General features: G+C 42.7%; 1 protein-coding gene across 2 annotated transcripts in view; it reads right to left on the bottom strand.

The window, feature by feature from the left end:
• Positions 1 to 19276, bottom strand: part of kiaa0586 (KIAA0586 ortholog) — a 215379-nt gene that overhangs the window by 187430 nt on the left and 8673 nt on the right. Inside the window, exons 1-3 of one of the 2 annotated variants that reach the window (XM_039741636.1) lie at positions 18706 to 19207; positions 14904 to 14989; positions 11110 to 11173 (exon numbers count right to left, since the gene is read on the bottom strand). In XM_039741636.1, coding sequence (XP_039597570.1) covers positions 11110 to 11173; positions 14904 to 14989; positions 18706 to 18940 — 385 coding nt within the window. In that variant the 5' untranslated portion in view covers positions 18941 to 19207. Of the gene's footprint in view, positions 1 to 11109; positions 11174 to 14903; positions 14990 to 18705; positions 19208 to 19276 lie in introns of those variants that run through there. The other variant, XM_039741637.1, reaches the window with a different exon arrangement.

The following is a 19276-nucleotide window of genomic DNA, read 5'->3' as shown; positions in this document are numbered from 1 at the left end:
CCCTTTATCATCAAGGAGATTACTTTTATGACAACACCATGTTGGCTTTATTCTTTATTAAGAGTCGAGATTAAATTGGAAACTTCGAGAATAAAGTCAACATGTCAACTTTATTCTCGACATATACAGTACTTGTTTTTTCTTCACTGTGTCCGTATTTTTATCATTAAAGTTGCAAAAAAGAAAAAGATTCCAGGGAGCCAACAGAAAGCAGAGATTCCATTTGTTAAAGTGAAAGTCATCCAACATAATAACTCTCCTCCTCTCCCTCACACCAGCCACGATTCTTTTCAAAGGTAAAGTGCAGGTTTAATTTGTTTTATGTATTTTTACTTTATATTTTGTATTAATCAGTTTTATATGAATGTTTTTGGGTTGTAGAGCAAATCATTGGAGTTTCCATTATTTCTTATGGGGAAATTCGCTTTGATATACGAGTGCTTTGGATTACAAGCACATTTCTGGAACGAATTACACTCACAAACCGAGGCACCACTGTAGTTCGGGTATTACCGTGTGGTTACGTAGGCACCATACATAGAAAAGAAAGGCCGTGTGCTCCGTGGTTACTCTCTCTTCGTTAGCATATCATAATCTCCTATATGGACCAATGGCATAAGTTTTATACAAACGACATTATAAAATACTGGAAATTATACATTAAAATCAATGTCAATGTCAAATTTATTTATACAGCACATGTAAAACAACACAGGAATGCTGTGGCCAAAGTGCTTTACAATCTATACTAATAAAAGGCAAAGCCCTCACTGACTGACTGACTCATCACTAATTCTCCAACTTCCCGTGTAGGGAATAGGTAGCTTCCCTGAAATTTGTCTGGCTCATTCCTTACAGCTTACTTACAACAGTTAAGCAGGTTTCATTTCGAAATTCTACGCGTAACGGTCATAACGGTCGACAACCTCCGCCATGTTGAACTTTCTTATTTATGGCCCCATCTTCACGAAATTTGGTAGGCGGCTTCCCTGCGCTAACCAAGACAGATGTATGTACTTATTTTGGTGGTATGACGCCACTGTCGGCCGCCATATTGAACTTTCCAACAGTCTTTGTTACTTATGGGCCCATCTTCAAGAAATTTGGTACGCGGATTCCCAATGGTAACTGAATCCTACTTACGTACATATATACGTCCATAGCCTGCAGCTCGGTCACCGTGTGAGGCGGCGTTGGGTCCCCCATCCCAACGCATCCCACGTAGTTGGCTGCCTGCCTATATAAGGCCGTCTGTCGCTCCGGTCTCTTCATTCCCTTCCTTGCTTCGCCACGGGATTCACGTCTCCCTGCTGATAACTACAGCCTTTTTATTTAATCCACGGCTTCTCCGCTGTTTTATTGTTCATTTATTACAATTATAGTTATTGTTTAGGTATTTTAGACTTACTTTACATTGTTCAGGTACCCATTTCCTTTATCGTTCCAACTGTACCCCCATTAACATGTCTATCGAGGTGATCACCATCGATCAGAGAACTGTCACTTACCGAGTGGTTTCCATGCCCGGAGGTGGCACCTGCCTTTTCCATTCTCTTTGTTACATATTGCACGGCCATATCAGGCTCACTCTTGATATCCATTGTGTCTTATGTATTGAATGACTGGAACAGGTTCAAGGTGTGGACGGATGACGGTACAGGAGATAATTAGACTACACAGGAGCACTAGAAGAGTGAAATGCTTAAGCCCTTCAACTATGGTTCTGCATGTGAGTTAATGGCTGCCGCTTAATTGTTCGGTTGTCGCTTTCAAGTGTACCGAAATGGCCAAATATTTTACACCTTTGGAGAACCGCCAAAGCCTCTTAAACATCTCAGATTGACAGGTGACGATTTCAGTAGTGGACACTTTGATGTTTATGATTGTTTAAACTCTCAAAAGCTGGGTGTGAAGTTATTGATGAAACTGGTTGTGTGCTTACAACGCTTGACAGATGCCGAATGTCACTTCAACAAAAGTCCTACAAATACTGTCGTAACTGAAACAAACCATGAAACTCAAACCGATTATGACAGCAGCAATCCAAGCTGTGAGATTTGAAACAAGATTACTGTTCACATGGCCAACTGTACGTTGCATGCTCAAGAGTAAGCTCAGCGCACAGCTTGGTCATATTACAACCGGAGGGCCGAACTCACAATGTGGTATACAAAGAGATCATTAACAAATAATTATTGGTATATTTCCCTCAGTTTAAAAAGGTTTACTTTTCTTCTTAATAAAAATTTTAAGGTAGTACTTCACCGCTGTGAAGCGCGGGTATTTTGCTAGTGACAATATATGCAGTATTTGGTCTTTTTGTTATTTAAGACCAGGTTGTTGATGTCACACCCTGCTGTCAGTTTCTGAACCTCTTCTTTATATGCAGCTTCACTGTTGTCTGAAACAAGGCCAATGACAGTCGTATCATCCGCAAATTTAAGAGGAGGGCCTAGCAGGGGATCAGAAGTACAGCAGGTTCAAAAGGGCTCATTCCTAGGGTGGTTGGGGCAGGATTGGGGGATGCAATTTGAGGCAAAACAAAATCCCAAATAAAAATTTCTAACCCTGGTGTTACCTACAAATTGGACCCACAGAAAGACCTGCATTATTCACTTGGACATGGCAGTGCACTCCTTTAAAAGGCAGAAGCCCACCAGGTCTGCTGCTCATCCTGAAGCTATACAGTAGAGTAGCTCCATCCTGTGGTGAACCGATCTCAGGGCTTCTCTTATATCTATAACAAGACCATGATCCCCTGGGAACAAGCCTCAAGTGAAACAGAAGCAGTAAGTAACTCCATGGGGTCAGACTTATCCTTTTAAGGATAGACTTGTGATTTACTGGGCCTGGAGTTAAAATGACAATATATTTCAGAACAGTAAAGACCAACAATTTTAAAAGATATGCTGGGAAAGACGTCAAGCTCAAACCTAAGAAAAAACATCAATCTGATTCAATTAGTGCAAACTGCAACAGCCAAGAATGTTAACAACAGACACTCAAATAAGAAGAGCTACTGCCATACCCAGAGACAACCTTCTGGAATATAAAAACAAAGACAACAAGAACCGCATTCCCCTTGTTGTCACCTATAAGCCACATCTTGAAGCCTAAGTAGAAAAGGACTTCAGCCAATGCTACACAATGACGAAACACTGAGAGATGGATTTCCAGAACCTCCTCTCCTGGCATACAGACAACCGCCAAACCTGTAGCAACTAATTGTTCGAAGCTCCCTAAGTGACCCCACAGAAAAATGCACATCTGCCTGCCTACAGAAAAGATGTCAAATGTGTGCTCACATTTATAATATGGCCCACCCTGGTGGGTGTAACTGAGCAAGGTGCAGAGGACAGGAGGAGATGGAAAAAGAGGATCCGCTGGGGCGACCCCTAAGGGGAGCAGCTGAAAGAAGAAGAGGAGGAAGAAGAAGAAGACTAAATGAATAGTAATGATGATGATGCTAATACTGTAAATACTTTCAAAAACACACAAAAGGTACAATGTCAGAAATGTAAAAAGTACAATAATGATACAACTAAGAACAGAAAAAAGAATATAAAATGAATAATGAAAAATGAATAATAATGATGCCAATACTGTAAATACTGTCAAAAACGTACAAAACGCTAAAAGTACAAAGACAGAAGTATAAAAAGTATAATCGTGATACAATTAATAATAATAATAATAATAATGAGTGAGAGAGGACATGCAGGTGGTGGGTGTAACAGAGCAAGATGAAGAAGAGGAGGATAAGGAAAAAGAGGATCTGCTGGGGCGACCCCTAACGGGAGCAGCGGAAAGAAGAAGATTAAATGAATATTAATGATGATGATGCTAATACCGCAAATACTTTCAAATAACGTACAAAGCACTAAAAGTACAACGTCAGAAGTGTAAAAAGAACAGTAATGATACAAATAACAAAGAATAATCTTTATATATAATACGCTACCGTGGCTGTTTGCCTGTCAAGGGTTTTAAATCGCCTGCAGCTCACAAACCATTTGACCTATTGACCTGAAATTTGGTACACGTATACTACGTGACATCTACTGTCCGCTTTCGGGGTGATGATTGACCTCCAAAGTTATTCCTCTTTTTATTTTTATGTTATTGTAGAATCAACTCTCGGCAGCGGCCAGCGGGGCGGCGTTCTCATTCATACCACCTTCGCCATCACTTCCCCTACCTCTTCATATCTTAAATCATTCTTGAGGCAGATTGAAGATGTAAGTGCCAGCTTAAGTGAAAAATTAAGGAAAATGTACCAAGTAATTGCAACACAAATACTGACTTAATCAGTTTTAATGCGAAAAGATGCCGATGAAAGAAGAGAAGAAGCGGGCCACTAGGGTGGAGAAGAGAAGAGCTGCTCAGGAAGCAGCAAGCGCATCAACCTTTTAGCAAACGAATGGTAAACGTGCAGAGAAAGACGAGGAAAACTAGGAATGCTCAAGTCAAGTGTGCAGTGCGCCGTTACTGGTAGTAATAATAATGCTAACACCATATATACTATTCAAAATATGTCTTTTGTGTGGTATATCTCTGATTGGGAAAACTGCTTAGGTGTACAGTCATTTACTCGACTGACACTGTTCAGCATAGCGGTTTGTCTCAAGAACAATTCTCTCGACGATGTCAATAACTTCAAGTAAGTAAATATGTGGATCTTGGCTGTCAACGTTCCCTTTTATTCCTGGCTGCCCCACAAAATCAAAACGAGGTGGTGCTGGTTTATTTGAAGTGGGGTCAACAGAAACCCAAACGTAAGGGTGACTTTCAGATTCCGCAGACTCACTTTCACTGTCCATTTCAATCTCACTGCCTGAAGACGGATTCACTTCGTCATCACTGATCCCCAACATTACTGCTCGTATCGCTGTCCAGAGCGGGCAACACCCGGGATGCCGAAAAACATTTTTCTTACAAGACGGCGTTATGAGGCTAGAAGAAGCGTCTACACCATGGGTGTCAAACTCTGATCCTGGTGGGCTGCAGGTTTTCATTCTAACCATCTTCTTAATTAGTGACCAGTTTTTGCTGCTGATTAACTTCTTTTGCTTTCGTTTTAATAAACTTGACTCGGGCCCCTTAGTTGTAAACTTTTCATTAATTAGCAGCCAAACAATAATGAGACACAAAACAAGCCGCCACGTGAGCAGCTCACCTGTGCCCATCACATAAATTCTGACAATCAAAAAAAGGTGAAGGTCTCAGTAAGGTTGATCTCTCATGTTACCAAAACATGTTGACGGTGTGCTTAGAAAAAACAGAAAACTCAGCAGTTTTGGAAATGTCTGCTGTGGCAGAATGAGAGCAGCAACAAGCTGTGGAATTAAATAATGGGCTTAATTAACAGCAAGAATCGGCTTGTTATTAAGGGATTGGTTAGAGTGAAATTGGTTGGAGTTTGAAATCCCAGTTTAGCTGGTCAACTGTCACCTCGTTTCACATCTAATTTTTTTTGGCTGCTATTTAATGAAGAAAGGAATCAATTCAGAGGGCTGAATCCTTGAAAGAGGGTCAACTCAGGTGGGATGGTTGGGAGACAAAGTCAGAGAGGCGAGATGGCGCTGGTTTGGATGCGTGCAGAGAAGAGATGCTGGGTATAATGAGAGAAGGGTGCTAAGGATAGAGCTGACAGGTAAGGGGAGAAGAGGAAGGCCTAAGAGAAGGTTTATGGATGTGGTGAGAGGGGACATGCAGGTGATGGGTGTGACAGAGCAAGATGCAGAAGACAGGAAGATATGGAACAAGATGATCTGGTGTGAGAATCCTAACAGGAGCAGCTGAAAGAAGAAGAATCCTTAAAAAGAAGACTATTAAAATGAAGGAAAAAGGAGTTAATTAGCAGTGAAAACTGGACACTGATTAGGAAAAGGGTTACAATGAAAACCTGCAGCCACTGTGGCACTCCAGGCCTCGGAGTTCAGCATCCCTGATCTAACAAGAAAGAGAGGTTAGGTTAGCATAAGGGCAAGAATAAACTTTTCCCATGAACACCCAGGAAAAGACAAGGACTTCAGGAACAGATGAGGGTAAGCCAGAGGTATCAGGCCACAAGGAGTCATGGTGAAAACCAAAGACTGAATCTGACCAGAAGAACCTGATACCAACTGTAAGGCATGGTGGTGGAAATGTTCTAGCTTGGGACTGTTTTGCGGGTCAGGACCTGGCGAGCTCACCATTATAAGATCCACTAGGAGTCCTTCATTGTGCCAGATGATACTTGAGAATAAGTTGCGCCCTATGGTCTATGCGATGCGGAAAACACAGACGGAATCAAAAAAGCGGATTTCAGATTTTAAAATGGAAATGTGCGGAATTTAGAGACTGGAAGGGTGATGGTTACAAAACTTCCCAATAAATTAAACGATGGTAGGAGGGCCAAAGTTTGCCCACCTGAAAAATAATCTGCATGGAGGAATGGGGAAAAAAAACAAACTTTCTCCCAGGTGATTTCAGAGATTGACAGACAGTTCCAGAAAATGCCCAACAGCAGCTACTGGAGCCAAGGATGGACTTTTTCCACAGAGAGAAATGGTGTTATCTGTTCATTTTTGTTGAATTAATTGCTGCAGTCAAAGTCAAATGTTAATTTTTTCCCACCTTAATTACATCACTCTTACTTAAAGGGATTAAACCTTGATATGTCCACATATATTAAAAAGAAACAAATCAGGGGGTGTACTTACTTTTTCACGACTACATGGGGAATCTATGTGGGCTTCACTATAAAAAGGAATCCTCCAGTTGTGAAATCAAATGGAGTCCAAGTATTAACCTGCTGTGCCCCTAACTGTAACCAAGCATCCCCTTTTCCAAGTTTGCATCCTGCACTCACTAATACCAGGCCATCTGCACCCACTAAGGATTTCTTTTGGTTTTAGTTGTAATTGAATTTGCAATATCAAGGAAAAAAAATATATATATACATGTATTGCTGTTTTTCTTTTTATTTTTTTTTGTTTCACTCCAGTCAAAGCCACCTCCCTGGTGACGGTTCTTCAGTACAAGCTGGGACGCCACAGAGAATGTTCTCATTTTAATGTGTTTTATCTCCCCCTAGTGGCCATCTCGCCTTATGCAGAAAAGTGGTCCGGTTTGATATTTTGTGTTGTTCTGGAGAGTCTGCTCATGTGCATTGTCCACTTCTTATCTAACTCTGTCTTCCTGAGACAGTTATTAAGTCAGGTCAATTTTATTTACAGAGCACATTTAAAACAATAAAAGGTCCTTTACAGCTTCCATAAATACAGTTGTGGCCAAAAGTTCAGAGAATGACACAAGACCTTTTTGTCAAATGGTGTACTGAAGTAGAATTATAAGCACTTCAGAAATGTCAAAGGCTTTCATAGACAATGACATGAAGTTTATGCAAAGAGTCCATATTTGCGGTGTTGGCCCTTCTTTCTTTTTCAAGACCTCTGCAATTCCCCCTGGCATGCTGTCTGTCAAACAACTTCTGGGCTCAATCCTGACTGACGGTAGCATAATCAATGCTTGGAGTTTGTCAGAATTGGTGGGTTTTTGATTGACCATAAATTCTCAATGGGATTAAAGGTCTGGTGAGTTTCCTGGCCATGGACCCCAAATTTCGATATTTTGTTCCCCGAGCCACTTAGTTATCACTTTTGCCTTATGGCCCGGTGCTCCATCATGCTGGTCACCAAACTGATCTTGGATGGTTGGTAGAAGTTGCGCTCAGAGGATGTTTTGGTGCCATTCTTTATCCATGGCTGTGTTCTTAGGCCAAATTGTGATTGAGCCCTGCACTGCCTTGGCTGACACGAATGGTTTCAGGATGCTTGACTGTTGGTGTGACACAGGACTGATGGCAGCGCCACTCACCTTTTCTTTTTTCTGGATGCCCCAAACGATTGGAAAGAAGATTCATCAGAGAAAATGACTTTTCCCCTGCAATCCTCAGCAGTCCAATCCCAGAATATCAGTCTGTCCCTGATGGCTTCTCTGCTGCCCTTCTCGACATCCACCAGGCCATCCTCCAAAAGTCTTTGCCTCACTCACAACCTGCCTGCTGCCATTCCTGGGTAAGCTCCGTCCTGGTGGTGCCTGCAGCTGAATCCACTTTAGGAGACGCTCCTGGCGCGTGCTGGCCTTCTTAGGTGCCCTGACGCTTTCTCCGCTTCTCAATTGTAACTCAATCAGTGTGACAGAGTGGCCTCCAGCTTTGTCCTCGCCGACACTCTCACCTGTGTGAATGAGAGGATCACTGAAGTGACGTCAGCAGGTCCTTTGGTGGCAGGGCTGACATGCGGTGGTTTTTTGGAATGAAGTTCATTTTCATGGTAAAGGGGGGACTTTGCAATTCATAGCAATTCATCTGATGGCTCGTCAGATCAAATTGCCATCATAAAAATCAAAGCAGCAAACTTTGTGAAAATTCATATTTGTGCCATTCTCAAAGCTTTTGGCCACGACTGTAGATTTTTGTCATTTTTTAGAGTTTACTGCGCTACTTGGGTTTGGTGGCGACTCAAGAGTGCCCCCAAATGTTCACAGTCACTTTATATTTTTATAATGAAGTACTGTAAAGCACTAACAATGGCAGCTTCAAAATCCAACACTGAAATCAGCTTCCCTCTGCTTATCTGTGCTACTTTTCAGGAAGGGCTCTTAATACCGACAACCGACTTAACAGACTGAGGGGATCTGAAACGTTTCAAATCCTTGGCACAATATCAATAATAATAATAATAATAATAATAATAATAATAATAATAACCCTAACCAATATTCAGATAATGGAGTGCACTCAGATGACGATTACTAATCTCTGTTCATTGACTGCATTTGAACTTCTGGCTATGAGCACAGCACCAAAGCATAATACAGAAAAAAAAGAGTCCTGCTGGAAATTATTTATAAAGTAAGGCCTCAAGCCATAATCAGTTGTACTTAAAGTCCTGAATCGAGAGCTTAACCCATCAATGGTTTAGCAGTCGGAAGAGAGTGTCCATCAGGGAAAACGATATTTAAAATAACGATTGACTTAACGTTTCACAAATGTCTCCTACAAGACACGCTGCCCATGAATTAAGATTTTCCAATTTGATTCAATCATCACAGATGATAAAGCAATCCGATATGTAAAAGTAAACTGAACGTCATTCCAAACTTGACTTTCTGGCGACTGTTTTAGAAGAGTAAGATGTCACATTTATGTCTCTACTTGCTGTGTGCGATTGTCAGGACAAAAAAAAAAAAATAACACGAAGACTCCCCTAGCAGTTTTACTCTATTGGTGAACTTGCCGAGGCCGTCAGCTAAGTGGGCCAGGACCAGTCGCATCTCATCCGAGACGGACGTGTAGTCGAGTGCAGCTGTGGCACAAAGTGAGTGGACAGGGTGGAACTGGTCTCAGGCAAACAAACGTATGGTAACTCGTTTTGTGAACGTACAACACACATGTACCACAAAGCTGAGTGTGTCTGCTCGTTTAAATGACAAGTGCCAAAAAAATGTAATATCGGAGGTGTACTCCACCCCACCAAGTGCAAGTCACACTTGTAGAAGCTTCTGCCTCTTTTGTACAATTTACACCAACTCCTGTGACTGTGGTTGAGCAGAGCAGAGCAGAATGTTACACACACACACACGTCTTCTGTAGTGAGAACTGAGGTGCATACAAGCCAGCCACACTGACAAAAAAGTGCAGCTGCGTTTTCCTTTAATTACCAAAGTTCAGCAGCTCTAGTTTGCAAGATGGGATTCAGCAATATCTTCATGTAAAAACTTTAGCAAAAAATCAAAGTAAAACAGTTCACACAAAACAGGGGAAAAAATTGACATAGCAAGAAAAGAAAAGTTCTTGCGTAAGAAAATTTCTGTTTTAGAGCTTTTGGGTTAATAAGCATTTGATCCCCTGCTCACTAATCTCTAAATTTTATGGTACAGTGGAACCTTGGACTGAGAGTGCTTTGCAAGACGAACTAAAATTTTTTAACATAGTAACACAACTATGCACTGGGCTTTATTCATCCCATAAATACTTAATTAGGACTATTGTTTGTGAAATGGGACATTTGAACTTGTTGTATTTTTTCTTCATTAAAGTCGGAGTCGGTACATTTTTGCCGATTCCAGCTACCCATATTGTCTCCGACTCCTCAACTCTGACTCCACAGCCCTGATACCGACGTCTATAGTAATTGTCGGAAAATGCAATTTGTTGCATAAAAATTATCGTCAGTGAAAATATTCGCATGTGTGTAACCCGCAAGTACCTGTACATTTAACCCAGGTTTCGATGGAACTCTGGAAAATGTAGTGCAAAACTGGCCGTGGGTAAAAACAGGGCCTGGCAAATATAGTCTGATGTTACTAAACGTTTGTCGTTGTGACTCGGTGATAGTCGTACAATACGCTGAACGAATGGGGAATTGCCAACGCCATAATATAAAGGGAATATCTCGTTTTTAGTTGGCAGTGTTATGGTTTTTCTGTTGTGATGTTTCTTGTTGCCTGGCTGTTTGCCGTTTCTCTTCAGAGAGGTTGTGTGTGTAATTCGTTTTTCATTCACTGTCTAGGTGCAAGACTTGCTGCCGCTGATCTTCGGGTAATGTCACTCTGTGGTTTGTCATACGCATGTGCTGGTTGGTCTGGCGTGATGTCGAGGTTTCTGCTTGGTGTGAGTATGTAGGCCGGCGACAGCGTTTCTGTTGGTCTCAGCTATGCTGTATGTGCCTTTTCATTTTATTGGGCGGCTTACGTTTAAGTGAAGGAAAGAGGAATTGTAAAAGGGTGGTGTCATAATGGAGTTTCGGTCAGTAACAAAGTATGCACCGAATAAACCGTCGAGAATCGGTCACATTAAAGACTTAAAGATAAGACCAAAACTCTGCCAGGAACACGCATTCCTCGCTATTGTTGTGGCAACTGTTGTTTATATTGAGCACAGATGGACACAAGCAAAATAATATAAGGATGTAAAAAAAAAGTCCATTTTTAAGCGTAAAGTGCGGCCTGAGAAAGGCACCCACACTCACATTATGACTGACTGATCCACTATTTGCTTTAAAATCTGTTTGTCCCTAGAAATCAGAATGCTGATTAACTGCAGGCCACCAATCTACTTACCGCCCTCTGGTGGTACTTTGATGATACCATTTCTATTCCACTCCTCTGAATCTTTCTGCTTCACCTAAGAAGATAAGAAATATTAATTGAATACCAATACAATAAAGTAAAACTACACGTAGACACATGGGAAAAAAAAAAACCCAAATGTGAACCATAAAGCCAAACTTGAAATGTTCACATATTAAACTCCATCCCTTTCTGGGCCCTTTGACATTTGTCTCTGACCCATCTCTCATAACTGATTGTGGCAATAAATGAGTGGATTCACCGGCCAGCTAGGAATGAGCAGCTGAACATGTAGAATGTGGCGAGGCACACAGACTAAGTGATGTGTTTCCAGACAGCATCCATGGAAACTGCTCAAAGGAGACTGAAGACCCGGTCTAGCACCAGTAAGAAGAACAACACTAAGCAGTGCAAATGGCCAAAGACCATGCAGCTGTGCCAGAACACTGCTAGAAACTGGCGAGGCCTCATGTTATGAGGTGATGTGTTTATGACAGCTCACTGTATAAGGTCCTGTATTGCATACAGACTGAGCTCAGCGAGATTACACAGAATTTATTATATACCAGTAAAGGAGCACTGCACTGAATACACTTGACTAGAGTATTCCTAGTTTTCATCCTCTTTCTCTGTACGTTTATCACTCGTTTGCTCAGAGGTTGATGTGCTTGGTACTTCCTGAGCAGCACTTCTTTTCTCGAACCTAGCGTCCCGCTTCTTCTCTTCTTTCATCGGCATTTTTTCGCATTAAAACTGACTACGTTATTGTTTAAGTTGCAATTACTTAGTACGCATTCCTTCAACTTTTCACTTAAGCTGGCACTTAAGTCTTCAATCTGCCTCAAGAATGATTTAAGATGTGAAGACGTAGGGGAAGTGACGGGGAAGGTGGTAGCGACGAGAACGGCATCCGTATGCATGCGGCACACAGTCACCCTGTGCCCTCGGCCGAGAGTTGATTCAACCATAAAATAAAATAAAATAAGGAATAACCTTGGAGGTCAAACATCACTCTGAAAGCGGACAGTAGACATCACGTAGTATATGTGTACCAAATTTCAGGTCAATAGTTCAAACAGTTTGCAAGCCACAGGTGATTTAAAATCCTGGACAGACAAACAGACAGCCATGGTAGCATATTATACAAGAAGACTGTACTAGCTGTTACCGGCGGCTCCGCCCGCAGAGTAGTGAAACAAGACAAAACTTTAAAAATCGATAAACAAAAAGGTATTGCTAGCTAAGCGGAGGCAAGTTACATTCCAAAACGCAGAGGTAAACCGACTCCCCACTCCTGATGACACCCTGCCCTCTCCCTTCGGCCCACAGCCTCAGACTCGGATTAATGCAAGCGAACTCGGATTCTTAGCGCAATGACAGAAGTCGCAAAATCAACCGAAATGTTCTAGCAAATTCTAGAAAAAAACCTCGATCTAAACCCGTTAATTAGTTCTCTCGTTCACTGGCTAAGCAGAGGTAGGGTACACACCCCGAGAATCGCGCATGACAGACGAGGGCCCCACCGCCTCTCTCTCGGATTTGGGCAAGTAAAAAGTTTAAGCAAGCGAACTATTTAACTTAGCATGATGAGAGAACACGCAAAATCAACCGGAATGTTCAAACAAATTATAGAAAAAAACCTCGATCTAAACCCGTTAAGTAGTTCTCTTGTGAAATGTGGACAGACAGACATACAGATGTTGGATTTTTTTATATTAAATTTTTGATATTAAACTGTGAATTTCCCCTTGGGATTAAGTGTATATGTATGTATACTGTATTAAGTATATATATATATATATATATATATATATATATACTGTTCAAAAAATTAAAGGAACACTTTTTAATGAGAGTATAGCATCAAGTCAATGAAATTTCTGGGATACTGATCTGGTCAGTTAAGTAGCAGAGGAGGTTGTTAATCAGTTTCAGTTGCTGTGGTGTTAATGAAATTAACAACAGATGCACTAGAGGGGCAACAATGAGATGGACCCCCAATGGTTTAACAGGTGGAGGCCACTGACATTTTTCCCTCCTCATCTTTTCTGACTGGTTCTTCACTAGTTTTGCATTTGGCTACAGTCAGTGTCACTACTGGTAGCATGAGGCGATACCTGGACCCTACAGAAGTTGCACAGGTAGTCCAACTTCTCCAGGATGGCACATCAATACGTGTCATTGCCAGAAGGTTTGCTGTGTCTCCCTGCACAGTCTCAAGGGCATGGAGGAGATTCTAGGAGACAAGCAGTTACTCTAGGAGAGCTGGAGAGGGCCATAGAAGGTCCATAACCCATCAGCAGGACCAGTATCTGCTCCTTTGGGCAAGGAGGAACAGGATGAGCACTGTCAGAGCCCTACAAAATGACCTCCAACAGGCCACTGGTGTGAATGTCTCTGACCAAACAACCAGAAAGACTTCATGAGGGTGACCCAAGGGCCCCATGTCCTCTAATGGGCCCTGAGCTCACTGCCCAGCAGCATGCAGCTCGATTGGCATTCGCCATAGAATACCAGAATTGGCAGATGCACCACTGGTGCCCTGTGCTTTTACAGATGAGAGCAGGTTCACCCTGAGCACGTGACAGAAGTGAAAGGGTCTGGAGAAGCCATGGAGAACATTATGCTGCCTGTAACATCATTCAGCATGAGCAGTTTGGTGGTGGGTTAATGATTGTCTGGGGAGGCATATCCATGGAGGGTCACACAGACCGCTACAGGCTTGACAAAGGCACCTTGGCTGCCATTAGGTATCAGGATGAAATCCTTGGACCCATTGTCAGACCCTATGCTGGTACAGTGGCTCCTGGTGCACGACAATTCCTGGCCTCATGTGGTGAGAGTATGCAGGCAGTTCCTGGAGGATGAAGGAATTGATACCATTGACTGGCCACCACACTTTCCTGACCTAAATCCAATAGAACACCTCTGGGACATTATGTTTTGGTCCATCCAATGCCACCAGGTTGCACCTCAGACTGTCCAGGAGCTCAGTGATGCCCTGGTCCAGATCTGGGAGGAGATCCCCCACAACACCATCTGTCATCTCATTAGAAGCATGCACGATGTTGTCAGGCATGTATACAAGAACACAGGGGCCATACAAAGTGCTGCGTACAATTTGAGTTGCTGCAATTAAATTTTGGCAAAATGGACTAGCCTGCCACATCATTTTTCACTCTGATTTTTGGGGCGTCTTTGAATTCAGGGCTCTGTAGGTTGATCATTTTCATTTCCATCAAACGATGTGGCATCCTTTCGCTCCTAACACATTACCCAGTCTATATCAGTATAGATATCCAGGAGGATTTCTTTTTCCCATTGAGATCTGATGTGTTTTCAAAGTGTTCCTTTAATTTTTTAACAGTTATATATATATATATATATATATATATATATATATATATATATATATATATATATATATATATAGATATAGATATAGATATAGATATAGATATAGATATAGATATAGATAGATAACCAAACACAGTTTTCTAATTTCTATATTGTTCCCAAAACACAGAACTTGGGAAACAACACATCACTTAATTAGCCCAGGAGTCCAATTAAAAACAAGCTGGTTGGAACAAAAACCTGCAGCCACAGGGGGTCCCCAGGACCGAGGTTGGGAAACACTGGAATAAGGAGACACAAACGGACAATGGGACCATAGCACACGTGGCACTTGCTACAAAGTCTCCACAGAATGTGAGCCACATGTCAACTCAGATTTACCAAAAGTAAAAGCAAAACAGCAGAGTGGGGCAGTGCGGTCAGCTTACCTGAAGGAACTGTGAAAGATGAGGATTCTGAGGTCCGTCCAAAGCTGCCTCATCCCTCGTGGGCTGCCTGACAGGCAAAGGTACAGCTGTGGAGACAACACTTGATTTAAAAACTGAGCACACAGGCGGCTACATGCTGGCACGACCACAAAACCAGGACGGAGCTCCCACCAAACCACACAAGTGAGTGAGCGAGCGAGCAAACAGTGGGACTTGTCACAAGAAAGTGTCTGCGGGACCACTGGCAGCTTTATGGGCTGGGAAGACACCATATCAAACAATGGTGGGAAACATCCATCTGCCACCATTTAGCCATGAAATCCATCCTCAATGCAATTAATGTCAGCCGGCCCTCGTTTTTCTAAGGTGCACACACTTCATTTGACACCAGTGACCCAAGGGTCCCCAGCTTGGGATACTTTAGAATGGAGTCAGAACCCTTTGCTTTCTGCACACTTTATTGTGTTGTAGATTACGAATTTATAAACAGCTTTTGAATTGTACAACTTGAGTAACGCCACAACGCCACGTTTAAGTACATGTTTACTTCTGAGGCTGCTGCTGGAGAGTGGGCGGGGTCTAAAGAGAACGCTGATGACATGGGGCGCCGTCATCTTACGGGCCTCAGAGTGTGTCAGGTCCCTGAATGAGCCTGAGGCTTCAGAGTGTCTTGTCTGCAGTTGAAGTCTATTGAGACTGACTAAACAGGCAAAAGGGGGTTTTGGTCAGGGAAGAGACCAAGAACCCAAAGATCACACCAAAAGAACTTCAGAATTCGTCTGCTGAGACAGGAGAACCTGTGGGAAGGACGACCATTTCAGAAGCACTCCTTCTAGCACAGGGGTCTCCAACATGTTGCTTGCAAGCTACCGGTAGCTCGCAACCCCTTTCCAAGTAGCTCGCCAAAGGGTTAATGAATCCTACATAAATTTGAAAACTTGATTAGTCAAGTTAGGGGTGGGCGATCTTTCCAAAAAAAAAAAAAATCATATCACGATCCTTTTAACACAAAACACAATTCACAATCTGAATTGCAATCTATCTTTTCAATGTGGCAGACGCTTAAGAGAATATCCGGACTGAAACTCATCCAGAGCTAAGTAACACTATTTTAAATTTCAAACAAAGTTGAGTTCAACTGTTCTCTCATTCACTAGCTAAGTGGAGTTAAGGCACACACCCAGAAGCTGGTGAGTAAGTGAGGAAGGCCCCCCTTTTCCTCAACTCAGCCCAGATTTGCGCAAATAAATCGGTACCGCAAGCAAACTATGATACATAGCGAAATGAAAGAAGTCATAAAATCAACCGGAATGTTCAAGCCAATTATAGCAAAAAAACAAAATCTAAATCCGTTTAGTAGTTCTCTCATGAAAACGGACAGACATGCTGACATTAGATTTAATATATTATATATTAGTAAACCTTCAAAATAATGAACAGTTAAAGTCTCAACAGCATTCTCAGCATTTCTGGAGCTTAGCAGAGCCAGATAACGATAAGAACCTTCACCAAGCGGCTCTGAAAATGTCTGCTTTGTTTGGGTCTCCATACCTCTGATGAGTCTGACGTGAATGTCATGAACTCAAAGTTCAGAACACGACTGACAGACGAACATTTAAATGACTCCATCAGAGTGAACCTCAGGGGCTCCACTGCACCACACACCTCAGTGCCAGTCATCTGACGAACTAAAAAACACATCACACGTGCGACTGGACCTGTGAATAAAGTGACACAGTGACATGTGACAAAATGACAAATGAAGAAGTCAGATCTGTGGATTTTGAATCGCATTGTTTTGTTTTGACAGCATTCATGTTTTAATTCAATAGTGCGAGATACACTAGAAAATGCAGACAGACATACAAAATGCACTTGCAGGTGAACTAAATATTTGTTGTGATGTTTTAATGCAAAATGTGAATTGTGGACCCCAACATTTTGTGAATGTTCAGGCAAAACAAGCGTATTCAGTTTTGTTTGGGTTGAAATAAGCTATGAGAGAATAAACTACAGAAAACATGAGCAGCTCTTGGCCATTTTCATTGTGTAAAAGTAACTCTCAGGGGAAAAAAAGGTTGGAGACCCCTGGGCTAGCAGGTGTTTATGGTGACATAGCTGTATATGGCAGCCACTCTGGGGTAAAAAGGCATTTAAAGGACTCTGAGATCATGAGAAGAACAATTGTCTGGACTCTGAAGATGCAAAAATGGATTTCTGTAGGGAGAACTCTACGCTCTATGTCTGTTGAAGACCAGGCACTGCTAATACCATTCCCTACGGTGATGCATGATGGTGACAGGGAGACTGGTCAGAATGGAGGGAAGGGTGAATGATGTAGCCAAATACAGAAAGGTCTGACACTTCGGCCTTTTCAGCACAGCAATGACTGTGAAACATACAGCCAAGACAGCGCTGCGGTGGCTTCATGACAAGTCTGGCATTTAGTACGACACACATGGAACCGTGCATAGAAGGTTTCACAATTCAGGCCGCATGTCAGGACAAAGAGCAAGTCATGAAGTCCTGTAAGCTCTCTGTGATCGAATTGTGGGGGAGGCGCAGATCAGGGCAAGGAGATCCAACCATTTTTAAAGGTCTGAGTGTCCCCAAGAGCACACAGGCCTCAAGAAGTCCGGGTTCCTAATTCCAGGACTCTTCTGAGTAACCAGGCAAGAACAGCCTTGGTCAGGAAGGTGGCCAAGAACCCAAAAAGTCTCATTAACACCTCAGCTGATATGAGAGGACAATCGTCTTAGCAGCACTCCATCAAGCAGACATTTACGGTAGAGTGGGATTGATTCCCACTCAGGAGTTTTCCAATTGGTATTTAAAGGATGGAGTTAGAGCACGAGGAAAAAGAATTTTGTTCAGTCCGATGAGTCAAAAACTGAACTCTTTAGGCAGAACTCCAAGCACCGTGTCTGGTGGAGAATCCTTGTCACCTACCCAACACCATTCTTATGGTGAAGCATTGTGGTGGCAGCATCATTCTATGGGAGTGCAGGGACAGGGGAGACTGGTGAGAATTGTGGGATGGAGGAAGGCAGCCAAACACAGAGAGGTCCTCATCCACTATACATAAAACTCACACTGTTCCAACTTCATTCGAACTAGTGTGGTGCTGAGGTGTCACAGATTGCATAGCTGCGCTTGGGGTCCTAATTTGGGATCCTGAGGTGGTTCGCCGTGTGGTGGGTGTGGCAACGCACCGTATCTGAGCATACTTCCAACCTGTCTCGATCTTAAAGAAAACCAGCTGTAGAATGGGGCGACAGTTCAATGACCTGAAGCATAAAACACAAACAATACTGGAGTGGCTACAAGATACTGTAGGTCTCTAAGTGCCCAGCCAGAGCCAAAGCCAAAGCCGAAAGACAAACCCCACAGAACACGTGTGGAAAGACCTGAAGTTGGCAGATTACCGGTCCTTACCATAACAGCGCTTGAGAGGATCTGCCAGGAATAAAAGTGGGATCAACTGTCCAAATCCAGGTGCGCAAAGCTTGTAAAGATTCGAAATTGGGATTGCTGCCAAAAGGGCTTCTGCAAGGTACTGAATTATGGACCTTAATACTTCTATAAATGAGAGACTTCAGTTTTTGATGTTTATCAAATTTACAAACCTTTTATGAAAACGTGTTTCTATTTAAAGTTTAGATTGATAGACTAAATGATTAAACTTTACCATTTAAAAATTAAAGCTGCAACACTAAGTGTACAGAAAGTGAATGAGTCTCTGTACTTTCTGTCTCGAGTAACGGTGAACTCTAAAGTGACAGATGGAATGAATATCACTCACCTGGCTGCTCTGGCTTGCGAGACGCGGCTCGGTTAGCGGGGAGCGCCGGAGGGGTGGCCGCCTGCTTCTTTGGCGGAGTCCGGGCACCTCGGGATTTTTTAGCAGAGGCTGCCACACTCCGCTCGTTTGGGACGGTCCTACGGAGAGAAATAGCAGTAGCCGTAGCCTGTCGCGATAGCAGAGGTACGTCTGGAGCTCCAGATGGCAGGACACATGAAGGCACGGCCGAATTCATGTCCGTGATGAGCAGGCAGATGCTTCAATTCAGGATTACCTACGGCCAAAAGTACCGACGTAAGTGACGATGCTTCCTTAACGTTGTAAACAAAACGACTCGAGCGGAGTAACAGCAAAATATGTTCCACGCATGTCCTGCTTCTCAGAGCATCAAATGTATTCTGCTGGTAGAGCAACGAAAACACAAAACTCGAATGCCGAAAGAAGGCTCAGCCGCTGCGCGCTGCTCGCTCCCGCTTTTGAAAAGTTTCTGTTAGGGTCAGCGGCGTACGCTGTTGTTTACACTCCGAATAGAAACACGTCGGCTAGTCTGTGGTGTTAATGATGTACCGCC

The sequence above is a fragment of the Polypterus senegalus genome, chromosome 18 (assembly GCF_016835505.1).
Source record: "Polypterus senegalus isolate Bchr_013 chromosome 18, ASM1683550v1, whole genome shotgun sequence".
Lineage (NCBI taxonomy): Eukaryota > Metazoa > Chordata > Cladistia > Polypteriformes > Polypteridae > Polypterus > Polypterus senegalus.
Note: the sequence above shows the minus strand (reverse complement) of the source record. Positions and strands in the feature narration are given on the sequence as shown.